The 15,037-nt window shown below is 32.1% G+C and overlaps 1 protein-coding gene across 1 annotated transcript; it reads right to left on the bottom strand.

The window, feature by feature from the left end:
• Nucleotides 1-5,660: 5,660 nt before the first annotated feature.
• Nucleotides 5,661-11,201, bottom strand: LOC18608944 (uncharacterized). The gene is made up of 14 exons (XM_018115130.2): nt 11,018-11,201; nt 10,027-10,100; nt 9,797-9,874; nt 9,200-9,275; nt 8,832-8,896; nt 8,289-8,390; nt 7,982-8,071; nt 7,837-7,911; nt 7,667-7,699; nt 7,492-7,572; nt 7,137-7,196; nt 6,624-6,692; nt 6,157-6,201; nt 5,661-6,058 (listed from the first exon to the last, which is right to left on the bottom strand). The coding sequence occupies exons 1-14, from the start codon at nt 11,058-11,060 to the stop codon at nt 5,867-5,869; spliced, it is 1,083 nt and encodes a 360-aa protein (XP_017970619.2). The 5' UTR covers nt 11,061-11,201; the 3' UTR covers nt 5,661-5,866.
• Nucleotides 11,202-15,037: the final 3,836 nt, after the last annotated feature.

Genomic DNA, 15,037 nt, shown 5'->3' with positions numbered 1-15,037 from the left:
TATAATTCTTGAGTTTTATCTTTTTTATTATTCTTTTATTTTCTTAGTTTGTTTTTATTGTTTAAACTCTATTCAATGATGATGTGCAACTTGATAGGGAACTAAATTGTTAATCTAAGATTATGATTGAACTCATTATGTAGTCTAATTATTTATCTCTCTTTTGATTATGTTTGATAGATTTAGGTTGTTTATTTTATTCTGTTCTTAATGCTTCTAATTGCTTGATCACCAATTAGATTGAATTGGAAACCTAGGTTAAACCTTGACGAAGGAGATTTAGGTAGACCTTGAATAGAATAGCATATGATCGAATACACTTAGTTGATTAGGTGGTTTGATTTGCATATAGGGTAGACATACACTTATAAGCCATATGTAGCCAGGATTATAGCACAAACTTAATGAATCTTTCTTCAATTTAATTTGCATAGACATATAGTAAATTAATTGGGAGATGTATTTTTATAAGAAACTCGACAGAGACTTGTAAATAATTTAGGACTCTAGGTTAGTAACTTAATCCATTAAACTAAGTTAAGAGAGGAAGATAATAATTAAATGATGTATTAAGGAATATTATAATCTTAGGTCTGGTAGTTGATTGAAGTTTCAGTTTAGCAGTTTCAATTTTTCTTTTTAATAATTTTAAAATTTGATTGTTTGAATAAAATTATGGTGTGTTAATTTTAGTAGTTAATAGTAGGAATTAAACAATTCTCCATGAAAACAATACTCTACTTCATTACTATATTACTTGTTAACAATACGTGCACTTGCGTGAGAAATCAACAAGAAGTTTTTGGCACCGTTGCCGGGGAATTAATTTTTAATTCTTTCTTATTAATATTAATACCAAGCATTCCTAATCTTACTTCAATTTTTTTTTTCAGATACTTTTGATTAAGGTGATGAACTATCTATGGCCATTGGAACAATTTGTGCCTATGAGGGTTGCTAGTGATTATGCATTGGATGTAATCAGTGTTTTAGCGACCTAAGTAGATGCTTTGTCTCAAAAAATTAACACTTAGGGTGATAATGCTTTTCAAAGTCCTTTTGTTACATGCGAGTTTTGTGGAGATAGGCATTCAAGTAATTGTTGTCCAGCTTATTACGAATCAATGCAATTTTGTGAAAGCTTTGATGGGCAACAAAATAAGTCATACTCCAACAATTACAACTCAGAATGGAATCACGAAAATTTTCATGGAGTAATGATCATGGTCCTACATATTCATCATAGCTTATTTTCCATAATGGTTTTCAGTCACAAGTTAGACCTCTTATGCTAGAGAAAAAGCCTTTAATAGAGAATACGTTCATGCAATTCATGACAAAGACAGATGCCTTCATGACAAGGACTGATTCCATCATTCAAAGTCACGCAGAATCAATCCGAAATCTTGAGAAACAAGTGGGTCAACTAGCTAATGCCATCAATAATAGACTTCAAGATGATGGAGATAAAGTAGATCAAGGAAATATTTCCAGCAATCAAGTTCAAGATGAAGAAATTAAGCAAAAAGAGGAAATATCTACATCACCACAAGTCAAGCCATATGTGCCTTCCATTCTTTTTCTAGATATAGTTGATGAGTTACCTAAGGAGGTTATAGCAAAAGTGCTTTATTCAAAAAGAATTCAATTTGAGAAGTTAGATAAAAGTCAGCCTATTCTACCACCTTGGGTTAAGCAAGCATCAAATCTTGAGTTAAAGGCACTACAACCCCATCTTAGGAGGAGGCTACTTTTATACCTCAAGCTTTTTCCATGCAAACTCAAAACCTCAACCAAAGTCAAGTTAGTGACTATAAATAAGCGCTTCTTGAGAGGCAACCCAAACACTCTAACTTACTTTCTTTTTTTTATTTTTTTGTTTATTTAATTATTAAATTATTAACACTTTTTTGTGCAAGTACATTTCAAAAAAAAACTTTAAAAAATTTTTTTTAAAAAAAAAGAGGGTGGTAAGCCACGACTCCTTGAACAACAAATAACACGAGCCGCGGCTCACTAGGCTTGAAGTCGCAGCTCGGTTAAGAAAAAAAAAAAAAAAAAGGAAGCCAAGCAGCCCTCCTTGAAATGGGCTGCCTACCCACTACCCAAACCTAATCCCCCCTTTTTATTGGGGCCACCCATTACCCAATAAAAACCCTTTTTTTTCTTTTTAGTTATTTTTATCTTGTTTATATATTTCTATATTAACCTTTATTTATTTTTTTTGTAGTAAAAAAAAATATTCCTCCTACAAAGTGAGAATGAGAAAGATGACAATAAGGAGAAGGAGAATTAGAGCTTCTACAAAATTCATCCAATCATTATGGGAGTATTCTTTACCTTTCCTTTATTTTTTCTAACATTGAGGACAATGTTTAGTTTAAGTTTGGGGAGGTGAATTTATTTTTCTGATGGTAAATATTTTGTGGAAGTTTTAGATTTAATTTTATTTGCATGTTTATATAGATTTATAAGTAATTTAAGATTAGTTAGTAAATGAATTTATTCTTGTTTGAATTTTAAGAATCTAGAGTAAAGTTATGCCAATTTTTTCGATGATTTCTCTCTCCAATGATGATAACTAGTTGTCTTGAATTTTTAGCCTTTGGTGAATAGGGTTTTTGTTTGGATTCATGCTAAATGTTTTTGTTAAGTATCATTGTTAGGATGTGATTTCCATAATTTTAAGCACTATATCTTTTACTTTGAAGTATTATGAATATTTAGAGAAGGTTTATATTGATTTAAATTTTAAATTATGTCATGAATTCTAAAATTTGCTTAATTTTCTCTAGAGGCAAAATCCTAGACAATACTTAGTTAGGGAGATGATTTAGGTCATCTTTGGATCGTTTAAGCCTAATAAGCCAACCTTGTTAAATTTTTATCCCTAGTATACCCCTTTTGAGCCTAATTTCGCTTTTCTTTGTTTAACTACATAATAATTGAGCTTAGCCTTAAAATTAATTTTCTAATTTTGCAACCTTCACTCTTAAGCATGTATATTGTTTTAGAAAATATAAATTGAGCTAAATGTTGAAAAAGGCGGAAAGGTGACGTTGATATGAAAAAAAAAAAGTTCAAAATATGAAAAATAACCCCACTGCCTACACTACAAAGAAAATAAGTTTTGGGGTGTGAAATTGTGGAGAAAAAAAGGAAGAAAGAAACGTTCAAATATGGAAGAAAAGGTGTCCTAGGAGAAGGAAAATAGAGCTCTATATACAGGTCCTAGAATAATTATGTGTTTAGGGTGATTTGAGCCACATTAATATGCTTTATCATACCTTGACCCTAACCATCCATTACAAGCTTTATAAAGTCCTATTGATCCCTAGCTTTGTATTGATCTACATTAGTGGAGAGAGAGATGACAAGTAAACCTATGGAAATCTAGTACTAATTTGAAATTTGTGATTGCCATAAACTCATCCGGATGTCATGATATTCTTCGTAAAAAATTACACACACACACACGGAAATCCATTTGAGAATATGCTTGCATTAGAATTGAAACATGAATTTAAATGATGGCTATATTTTTCTTTAGGTTAATGATTGACAAACATATTTTTTGAGGAAATTATAAGGAATCATTGAGTTGGTGCACTTTGTCTTTAGTAGTAGTAGAAGTAGTATTGCTACTAATATATTTATTGTAGTTTTCTTTAACTAAATTTGATTTTCGTAAGTTAGTTTCTTTTCTATGTTTTGCTCAAGGACTAGCAAAATATTACTTGTATTCTCAAGGTTTCAACCGTAGTGAGAATGAAACCACTTTATATATCAAACTCTCAAATGGAAAAGTGCAGCTTATAGTATCCTTGTATGCTGATGACTTGTTGATTACAGGCCCTGATAATGATTTCCTCAGGGAATTCAAAGCTTAAATGAAGGCTGAATTTGACATGACTGATTTGGGGGAAATATCATATTTTTTAGGTATGGAGTTCAAGCAAATGGATGATCAGATTGTAATTCATCAAAGTAAGTATGCTAAAGACTTACTTAAGAAGTTTAACATGAGTTTCTGCAAGCCAGCCCCAACTCCATTAGTTGTTGGATGCAAACTCAGCAAAGATGATGGTGAAATCAAGATTGATGCAACAACCTACAAGAGCATGATAGGATGCTTGCTTTATTTATCAGCCCCCAAACTTGATATTATGTATGCAACCAGCTTGCCATCTCGATATATGCAGAAGCCTTCAATTTTGCACATGAAAGCTACAAAGAGAATTCTGAGGTACATTAAAGGCACTTCAACTTTTAGACTCAAATTTGTGAGGTAAGATAGCAGTTGTTTGCAAGGTCATTGTGATGGTGACTGGGCTGAGAGCATGGCGGATTCAAAGAGCACCTCAAGCTACTATTTTTCCTTTGGTAGTGTAATTTTTTCTTAGAACTCAGAAACGGGAGGTGGCAGCTTACTCATCTGCAGAGGCAGAGTATACTGTTGCTTCTTCAGCAACGAATCATGCTCTGTGGCTTAGGAAATTGCTTGTGGAACTAGGTTTTAAGAAGTATGCTGGTACTGTTTATTAGGTTGATAATTTATCAGCAATTGCAATAGTAAAGAACCCAGTTCAACATGGGAGGACTAAGCACATTCAGGTGAAATTTCATTCTTTTAGGGAGGCAGTGAAGAATGGTGAAATTGTAATCAAACACTGCAGTACATATGAGCAAACAGTTGACATTTTCACTAAAAATTTGGGAAAAGACAAGTTCAACTATTTAAGAACCAAGCTACGAGTAAGTGAGATAAATTTCAAGGAGGTGTGTTAAAGCTAGAATGTATCTCTGTAACAATGGAGAAAGGCGCCAAATGGCCTTAAATAGGAAGAAGATGAAGTCACAAACGACCACGTGACTTTATCAAAATATCTTATATATATTTTTTTTAGTTTTTTGGTGTATGAACAGAGTTGTCCATATGTTTTTATTTTATTTGCTCATTGTACCAAGATGCCAACCACTAGTGTGCTGGGCGCATACTGTTTGGCTATTTGTTGGTTTTGTCCTTTGTTATGCTGGCATTTTCATTCTCTCTCATGTTTATTAAATACCGAGTATCGAGAAATGAATAGATGAAGCCTTTGTTCCCTTTTTATCTCCTTTGCTGTGTTTTTCCCAATATTTTTATAATAGTTTTTGTAATTAATTTTCCTTGAAAAACAATCAAGAACAAGCTCCATATAAATAAATATACACACTATACTACCTGAACACGTACGGAGTTTTTTCCTCTTTAATTTAATGAAAAGGTCAATTGCTTGTTTATGACTGTTGCATAATATTATAGAATCCTCTCCACCCACGCGCCCCTCCAAAGACAAAAAAGTTGAAACCATTTTTTTTTTTTTTTAAATGAGATGAAAATAAATCATCATTCATGTGACCGCATATACTAAGACTGTAAACAACATAAAAATAAGAATCAATATACAGGGCAGAACTTCCAATTATAAGCATTTTATAATAGAAGAGTTTTCTTTTATCCCCAGGGAAGCAGAAATTAGCTGAGCGAATAATCTAATCGACTAGCTCAATGATCTCTTTTGGCTCACAGATATATATATATCTCTTTCCAGTTCCCCATCCGGAACCTACTGCTCATACATATCAAAAAGAAAAAAGGAACTTCCAACTTCTAACAGTGAGCATTGAACACCTGAAAAGAATTATATTACCCCTGATCACAATCATCATCTCTACAAAATTCAGCACCCACTCCAATTTAACTTTTGGCTTGGGCACTACCCTATAATCTCTATTGGAGGGACTACGACACCCTTGAGAACAGTTCTCCTGAACATAAAATTATAATCAAGCATAAATTTAAATTTTTTTAAATGTAAGATCTTTATGATTGCTGCCTACTTGATCGCATCTGTTGTGGCACAGCATTTCTCGCACTGCATGTTCTTGTGAGAAAAGAAGCATTCCCACCTGGAAACATCGTCCCAAATAAACCAGAACTTGAAGACCCATTAGTATTGTCTTCTGAAGTGCAACTCCCATTGGCAAGCTCATGGCTACGTGATGCACCTACTTCCTGAAACCAGATATGTAACCATTGAGACCAAAAGGATGCATTTGCAAAAATAACAGGAGAAACCAACTGTTAGAGAGAGAGGACACAAAAAGGCTAACCTTGAGGCCTGAGGTAGAGACAGCATTTCTTGGAGATCTCTTAACCTGCCAGAAACCCAGAAGTCAAATCAAAGAGAAGGGTCTTAATAAAAAGGGACAAAATGTTTTGGACCAAGTATTTGGATTGAAAACATTATTTCTTCTTTATGTTGGTTCTGAGGACCAAGTTGGCTAAACAAATAAGTCTCAAACAGAGTAACAAAAATAAAATAAAATAAATAATCCCGTGGAACCAAACTTCTCCATGCATGCAAGATAAACATGACCAAAATCATTAACAATCTACTGTAAAAATTGATAAATTTTGTGCCTTGTGGTTGAGTAATGATATAAGAAACGCCAGAAAACAGAATCCCCAATCCTTCATCCTTTCTTTCTTTTACCACCCTTCCCCTTCCTTTTCCAAAACTATTTTTAAGTAATTTTCTGTTCTTTTAATTTGAATTCAGGACTCTGTAACAACTAACCTCATGAGTTCCATTTGAATCAGAAGGAGACGACGATTCTGCTGGTAAAATGGGAGGTAAAGACCCAGTCTGCTTAAACACAAAGAAAAGACTTATCAAAACACATAACAGGCAGTTTCAATCACTTGCTTATTATCTTCAGCATATGGAATCACGAACTAAATTTTAAAATCATTCAAACAAATTGGACAAGGAAAATAAGCAATGCATCCAACATGAAATATGCATGTCCACTTTCTCAGTCTGATCAGAAACAAAAGAGGACTGCAAACCTGATACAGACTGACCCATATTTGTTTGAGCGAAAAAAAAAAAAAAAAAAAAACAGACCCATATTTGGTTGATGGAATTGAAACTAATTGAATAATAGAAAAAGTTAAAAAGGTCCAAAGGCACCAGTCTCCAAATTCTCCCCTTAAAATGCATGTCCCACATAGCCCCAGAGCTTCATTATTTAGTTTCCAAGCTAGTAATCATCATCAGATCATGCATTAAACAGAGATAAAATCTAACCCTTGATGGTGTTTTCATTGGTGCTTCAAGAGCTGGCATGGAAGAACTAGCTGGTGAAGCCTGCAAGATTGAAAGAACAGCCAGCAAGATGAAACAGCAGCATAGCAAACAAGTTGAAAGCAAGCATCTAAAGTACGAGGCTCTAGAAAACACAACAGGAGAACAATAATTCTGATCAACAGTGATTCAAAAGAAGAATAATCATCTTCTCATGGTTTGGTTTTGTGCAAAGTACCACAATCCATTGATAAGCAAAGTGAATTCTTGACAAATAGACCCCAATGAAAGAGAGATATAGTGGAAAACATGTAGTACATTGCATATCAGATATGTAACATAATAGGAAAAAACACACCTGAATACGATCAGTGGATCTATTCTGTTCCATGGTATGGGCAAAATCACACAACCAGTTTAGTCCTTCATTTGTGATATCCTATGTAAATGATAAAAAACCATACAAATTAACAAAAGCAATAAAAAGAAATCACTTGAACATCACACTGTATATTTATATTGTTAAGAAATACCTGTTTCCCTTCAATTCTGTTAATCTTACTTTCCTGAGACAACCACCCCCACCCCCCACATCAAAACCAAAAAAAAACAAAGAAACAGAAGGTAGTCTTAGTTTCACATCCAGAAAGTATACCAACAACCACAGCAAAATGTAGAAAATCAATTCCTAAAAAATGCCTACCAGAGTTTGAACTACATAACGAACAGATTGAACATTGCTGTTGAGCATCTTTGATTTATCTTGTAGCAGAGAAGCCTATACAACTCAACCAATATCAGTGAATAACAAAGAAACCTTAAGTTCCTACTACAGTCTTCAATCTCACCTCATCTTGTGTGGAAGCAGTAATATCTGCAATTTCATCCAGATGATTATCCACACCATCAATCCTTGAGGATAGATGTCGTCTGGTAGTCTGAAAGGGAACAAGAAAGAGTTAAAAAAGGAAGAGGAACAAAGGAGAGTTCAGTCAATTTACTAGATAAAACACTGACATGAAATATAAAACCCAAAAACACGTAGCTCATTTCTTAAAACTTCCATACAGTGTGGCCGTTCAGGGATTTAGGCAGTCTATCATATCATATAAAATTAAAAAAAAAAAAAGTTATGCCAGTAAAAGAAAGACTTGCCGAGATTGACGAGTAAACACTTTCAAGCTGCTTGGCTATGGCATCACGCGCATCAGATAAGCTACGCCTTGTTGCAAACATCATATCAGGAACTCTCCAGCCCTGAAACCATTCCAAGAATATAAGATTACAACTCTAGTTAAGACTAAAGAAAAACTTTTGAAACAAATAATATACAAGTAAGCTATGGCATCACATTTGCAGAACTGAGGAGAAACATTTTGTGTTCAGGAGGCAGGTGGAAATATGGGTGGAGCAGCAATTCCTGCTTGTGTCTTCTAAAATATACAATTTACTAATCACTAAACTGAAATAACAAGAAATTAATAATCTAAACCGTGCATTTACATATTTATCTACCAAGTACTTCCGACAGTTCTCTGGAAAATATTTTGCACTCTTAAAGTGAAAAACTTCACTGCTGACAAATAATTTGTCAAATCAAATTATGTGGCTCAATTATCAGAAAAATTCAACCATCTTAATTTGTTTCATGTATAACCTACACACATTCATACACTCAAAAGAATAAAATATCATTACCTTCCACCAAACATAACCATATCCAACTACTACGATAACAATGATTATGCCGTATTTGCTAGTACCTGCAGGCAAAAACATTCCAAATTAATGCTCAGGAATGGGCAAGTTATCATGTCTACAAAATAAATAAGAAAAGTAAGAAAACAGTATCATGAAAACTGATGTGTGTGTCAGAAAAGAAAGAAAGAAAGTATTGGTAGCTAATTAAGAAAAGGGATCCTTATATCCATAACACTTGTGCATATTGTAATACAAATTGGCATAATTTTACCAAAAATTATAGTTAGAATGTGTGTCATATAGAGCAAGATGGACAGCATCAAATTTTTTCCCCACAAATGTCAAAGAATGTAAACAACCATAACCTGTTCCACGTCCAGTTACAATTGTAATTGGTCTGTTTGACGCCAAGATTTGCAGCTCCTGCCTTAGGCTGTTAACCTGTAAAAGTAAACAGGTTTGAACATTATATAATTATACAAATTTAACTACACAAGCTTATCAAGATGAAAGGGAGCCATCATTACTGAAACAATAACCACACTAAAAGGTTGACGACTACTTAACACATATATATTGCTCGAGAAAGTAACAGAAACATGAAAATATACAGTAAAATCAAATAATGCGCACAAACTTAATCTGCAAATTTGTCAGATCACATGCTAACATTTTTTCAGGATTTAAGTGACTATAAAAATTTATAGTTATAATTGTCATGCAGCCACCAACTCCTTAATTACCACTATTTCAAAATGTCACAAGAAATTAATCTTTAAGCATATGCAACCTACTGCCATCACTTAAGAAAAAAAGTCTCAAATTTTTATTTACAATGATCAAGAACCCATAACAGTCAAACAAGCAGAAATAGTTCCAAATATCAGAAACAATTGCCATTATACCAGATAATTAGATTTTAATTCAGCACTCATAATGGAGATAGAAGATCAAATACAAACCTGAGCCATCAAATAATCATTGCGTGGCTTGTTTATAGATGGAGTAGAATCATCATGTTTAAGTTGCCGAAAAACAAGCTGCAGCAGAAGACAAATTGCTACTAAGTCAGCAAGCAAGTAAATGCACCGTCGTATCAAATTCCCATATTTTAAGGGACACAAAAAAAAAAGAAAAAAAAAAGAAAGTCTTTGCTTTTAGTCATGGCTCAGAAAAGCGGGAAAAAAAATACCTTGAAAGCACCAGAGACAAAATCAGAAACATTTGGCATGTGCCCTTCTTTTGCAATAATTGAGCCAACAATACCTAAAAGACAAACAGAAGCTACTTTGGTTAGAAAAGCAATTCTTTCTAATGGCTGAGGCATAGCCAAATTGGTAGCCACATTACTCCTCCAAAGGGGAATCAACATTAAAATAATATGTTCAAAGATTAACACTCTATGTTTGAACATAATCATCAATCCCATGATTCGGTTTGAAACCCACAAAGAAAAGCTACATCAAAGATAAACTTGGCAATGCAAGCCTTCTTTATTTTCTTAACAGTGAAGTAATGATCAAGCCCATGAGCTTACTATCCTAGATCAGAATAGGATCACCTTTTCTCACCCCTCATATCCTTCACACAATAGGATTAGCAAGGTCATTGCTATAAGCTATATACAAAATAGCTTCATATTAGGCAAACTTAAACTTCCATTGAATATCGCTCCAGCCCATTAGCCAGCATAATTTACAGTGATCCTTTGTGTTTCTAACAACATCCTTCAAATGGACCATCTTCTGATAGCTAAAACAACATTCTGTATTTCCATTCCAGCTCCAGTCCCACAGCTATGACCTTGGTCGCCGATACACTATCTAAACAAGCATTAAATCAAAGCATTGCAAGGTGCCAGCTGAACCACAACACCTCGCCCCCCGCAAACTCAACCCTAAACTCCTCTAAAATCCTAATCAATTGCCAACGCAGCACCAAACTAGCACACATTCCTACGAATTCCACAACCAATCAAAGAACCAGATAACATAAGTCCCAACAACTAAACCCTACTCCAAATCCAGGATTTACCTAAAATCCAAAATCTAGTTTCACTCACCCAAACAAAAAAAAAATCGATTTAGGACAAAATCATATTAGGTAAAATCCAAACAACATCTGATTCTTAAGCGAAAAAACAAAAAGTGGAAAAATCGGAGGAGAGCGAAGATTCTACGGACCTGCACCGACGAGGATAGTTAACTTGCCAAGAGGAAGAGCCATGGCGGTCTACGGTTGGAACGTATATTCGAACGTTGTGAGCGTATATACGGGCTTGCAGAGACTGCTAAAGTAACATGAGACAAAAAGATTGTAGAAGAAGAAATAAATCTCTTTTTTTTTATAAAGTAGTATTAGTATTTTCTTATTTATTGTAGGGTTTCTGGAGTCTTTCTGGCGTGGTTCCGCTGGGGTTTTACTGACGGGAAACTGGGAATCCAGGACTATGGTTAATTAGTGAGCAACGCAACAAACCTATCTGACAGTAATACTATTTGCTACGTTTGTTGGTTAATTCGATAAAGGCCCTTGACTTTTTGTTAAATCACGAAAAGAGCAACCTTGATTGTCAAAACGAATATTCCACCATTGTTCTGTTTAGATAATTACGAATTTATCCTTCCATTGATTTTTTCCTCCTTTCGTTTTTTTTTCTTTGTTATTTTGTTTTCGTTTTCCGTAAAGTTTGTATAAGGATTATTTTTTAACAAAATAAGGATAATTTTAATAGGCATATTATCTAAAAAATTTTAAATTATTTAAAAAATTTTAATAAGTCTTTATACTTTTATTACGTTCAATTAAGTTCTTATATTTTTATTTTGAACCAATTAAGTTCTTATACTTTTATTTTGAATCCAATAAATCTTTTATAACTAATGATTCAAAATGTCATTTATCATTCTATACTATGTGACGTTGACATGACATAATAATATATTATAATTGATGATAATTTGACATATTGAAATATCATAAACAATAATGACATAACATGTTAATTTTACACAATAATATGACTATGTGGTATTTTTCACCTTTCACATTAACGTCATATCAATATTATGTAGATAGAAAATAACAATTGATATTTTGATTAATGACAATTAGTCAATAATTAATTATAAAAGTTTATTTAACTTAAAATAAAAGTAATAGGGACTTTATTGATCGTAATAAAAGAATAAAAATTTATTTAAATTTTCTTGAATAGTTTATAAGGTTATTTGAGCATTATACTTTCTTAATACACATAAGCAAACCGAAATGTGAAAAGTTATTATTTAAAATAAACATCACTTGAAATAAGTAGGTGCATTCCATTGCATTTGCTCATTCAAATCTTTGAATTACTTTTTTTTTTTGGTTAAAGAAAAGAAAAATATAACGTCAGAAGTTCTTAAATATGTTTTTATTCTTTTAGGAATTTGGCTAGAATTAACAATGGATATATGCATCACTATGTGCACAAGAAATGGTACATCACATTAAATTTTCAGGGTTTAAATTAGACTTGACAACTTTGTATATAATACAATAATACAACATGAATTTAAATGGATTTAGCTTTAAGATAATCGTATTTTGTATATTAATCATATGAAATCAGTTTAATCATTTTAGACTCATTTAAGACATAATTAATTAATCGTATTATCATTCATCCATATTAATCTTGGTCTGTTTATTATCTATTTATTTAATCATACTCACATATCGGGTGGACATGTTTAGTACATGGCTAAAACTCGTTTATTAATCCATATACATAGTAATATGTTTTTGATAATTAAGATTTATTGATTTTGAATTTTATAATATTTGATAAATATTATGATATTTATAATTTCAAACATGTTAATTGATTAATTAAGTAATTTCAAATGATTATAACAAATATATTTTCATTAACATTTCATCACGTACTTACTAATATATTTAATCATTATTGATGAATTCAAAAAAAAATAATAACTAAAGTACAATGATTTTAACCTTCAAAGGTCCTTTAGAATGTGAAACCTAGCATTGTAAATTGGTTGGTGAATGGAAGGCAATTGAAGGTTTTAAAGAGGAAGTCATTGTGCTTTGGTAATTTGGGCAAACCTATAGGCATTTTAGGTTTTTTGGACAATATCAAGGGGTGTTTTGGGAATTTCATTTTTTTTAAGAGTTCTTTGTGGGGTTCTGTCTTACCTCTTTCTTGAATGGTCCCTTGGGTTTTCTTTTTTTTCATTTTTCTCTTTCTCTCTAGGTTTTCTTGATGTTTTGAGTTGTTTGCCTTGTTTACTTCTTGACGGCATTGAGGTTTTTAGGTTATTTCGTGTAAACATAGGTTGAATTCATTGGATTTTTCTTGGCTTTTCACTATGTTCTTTGCATTTTGGGTTGTGTCAGCTCTTTCTTTTTCATTCTAGTGGATTTTTTGGGTTGTTTGGTTTTGTTCTCTTTCTTGCATGTTTGTTTTGTTCGATCGATTCTTTCATTCTTTTTTCTCTTTATAGATTTTTTTATGTTTCTGTTCTATTTTTCGTACATTTTTTAATGAATTTGTATTTATAGGTCTTCAAGAAATTAGGTGTTATTGTTGGAGTTTGATGTTTTGTTTAATGGTCAGCAGTCAACTCTTTCATTTTTTTTCTCTATGTAGTTGTTTTGTTGAGGTGCCTTCGGATTGGTTACTTTTTTTTCCATATTTCTTTTTTATTTCTAATAACTCCATTTCATAGAGTTATTTAATTACATTTTGAGTATTAAATTGGCTAAGTTTTTTATATTTAGGTTTGTAATAAGGTGTTTTTAGTTATTTTTCTTAGTCTAGTTTAAATCATGATGAGTTGTTTTAATTTAAGTTATTTTATTTTAGTTTTATGTTAAATTACTTTTAGTTTAGTTTAATATTGATTTAGTTTTATTCTTTTATAGGTGTGCAATTAAAATGGCTTCAACTAGTGAAGAAAAGTGCATGAATGGCCAAGTATTTTTCTCATACATATTTCGGTATTTTGAACATAACTCTCATTCTATAAGTTCGATTGATGTGATTCTTAAACCATTGGAAAGATAAGAGATAGATCTACAGCTTTTATGTTTCCCACTTTATCCAATTTAGCTCAGATTAAGGAGAAATTTCATGTCACAAGTTGATCATGTGCAATAGAGCATACTTGGAAACAAAAAGTGCAGCGCCAAAGAATTAAGGCCGTAGTGGCCAAAACCCAAAAGGTTGGGTGTTGCAGTGCTAGAAAAGTGGGGTTGTAATGCCGACACAATACCTTAAACATTCTAATTCTAGATTTGATTCAAATTAGGTCTTTTTAGAGCTTATTTAAAGGCACTTTTAAAGTAATTGAAAGACACAATTAAGATAGATTTTCTTTGAAGAAAAAAAGCCATTAAGCAAGAAAGCGAGGAAAAACTCTTGCAGATCGAAGATCGAAGACCTAATGACTCTTAGTTTTCTTTTCTTCTTTCATTCTGTTTATACTTTCCATGTTTTGTATTGATGGTTAAACTTTTTTGGATAATGTTTTTAGTAGTTATGAGGAACTAAATTTCTTATCTAGAATTGTAATTGAACCTAACATGTAGTTTGAATTTTTAATGTTATATCTTGCTTATGATTGATAGTGTTTGAGTTGTTTATTTCAGTCTTGTGATTAATGTGTCTGATTACCTGGCCATCAATTAGATAGATAAAGTAACCTAAATGAAACTTGGAAAAGTAATTTTAGTGTAAGCCTTAGATAAAATAGCAAATATTCAATTTCAATTGCATGAGATGATTGATATGATTAGCGTGTAGGGTAAGAATACATTTGCATGTTATATGTAGACATAATTTAAAGTCTAAGCTTAATGAATCCTTCTTAATTACAATTTGCATAGGAATATAGTAGATTGGTTAAGAAAGATATTTTTATAAGAACATCGGAAGATATTTATAAATACATTAAAACTCTAAGTTAACAACACAGCTATCTAATAAGTAAAGAGAGAGTAAAAGATATTCAAATGAAGTGTTGAAGGGATATTGTGGTTCTAGATTTTGTTTGATTGATTTTTATAGTTTAAATTGTTATTCTTGTTATTATTTTTAGTTTTTAGTATATTTAAATTTGGTTGTTTAAATAAGAATAAATTATGTTAATTTTAGTACTTAGGAAAAATTTTCCTCGTGGGATTGATAGTCTACTTTC

Source organism: Theobroma cacao, chromosome 2 (assembly GCF_053813885.1).
Source record: "Theobroma cacao isolate CCN51 chromosome 2, ASM5381388v1, whole genome shotgun sequence".
NCBI lineage: Eukaryota > Viridiplantae > Streptophyta > Magnoliopsida > Malvales > Malvaceae > Theobroma > Theobroma cacao.
This window is presented reverse-complemented; position numbering and strand designations above follow the sequence as displayed.

Bases quoted from the DNA above. Each gene is read 5' to 3' on its own strand.
- LOC18608944 (XM_018115130.2), bottom strand. From the start codon at position 11,060: ATGGCTCTTCCTCTTGGCAAGTTAACTATCCTCGTCGGTGCAG. The intron at 10,101-11,017 runs GTCCGTAGAATC...TTTGTCTTTTAG, and splicing joins AACTATCCTCGTCGGTGCAG to GTATTGTTGGCTCAATTATT. The intron at 8,391-8,831 runs GTAATGATATTT...GAATGGTTTCAG, and splicing joins ATGGTTATGTTTGGTGGAAG to GGCTGGAGAGTTCCTGATAT.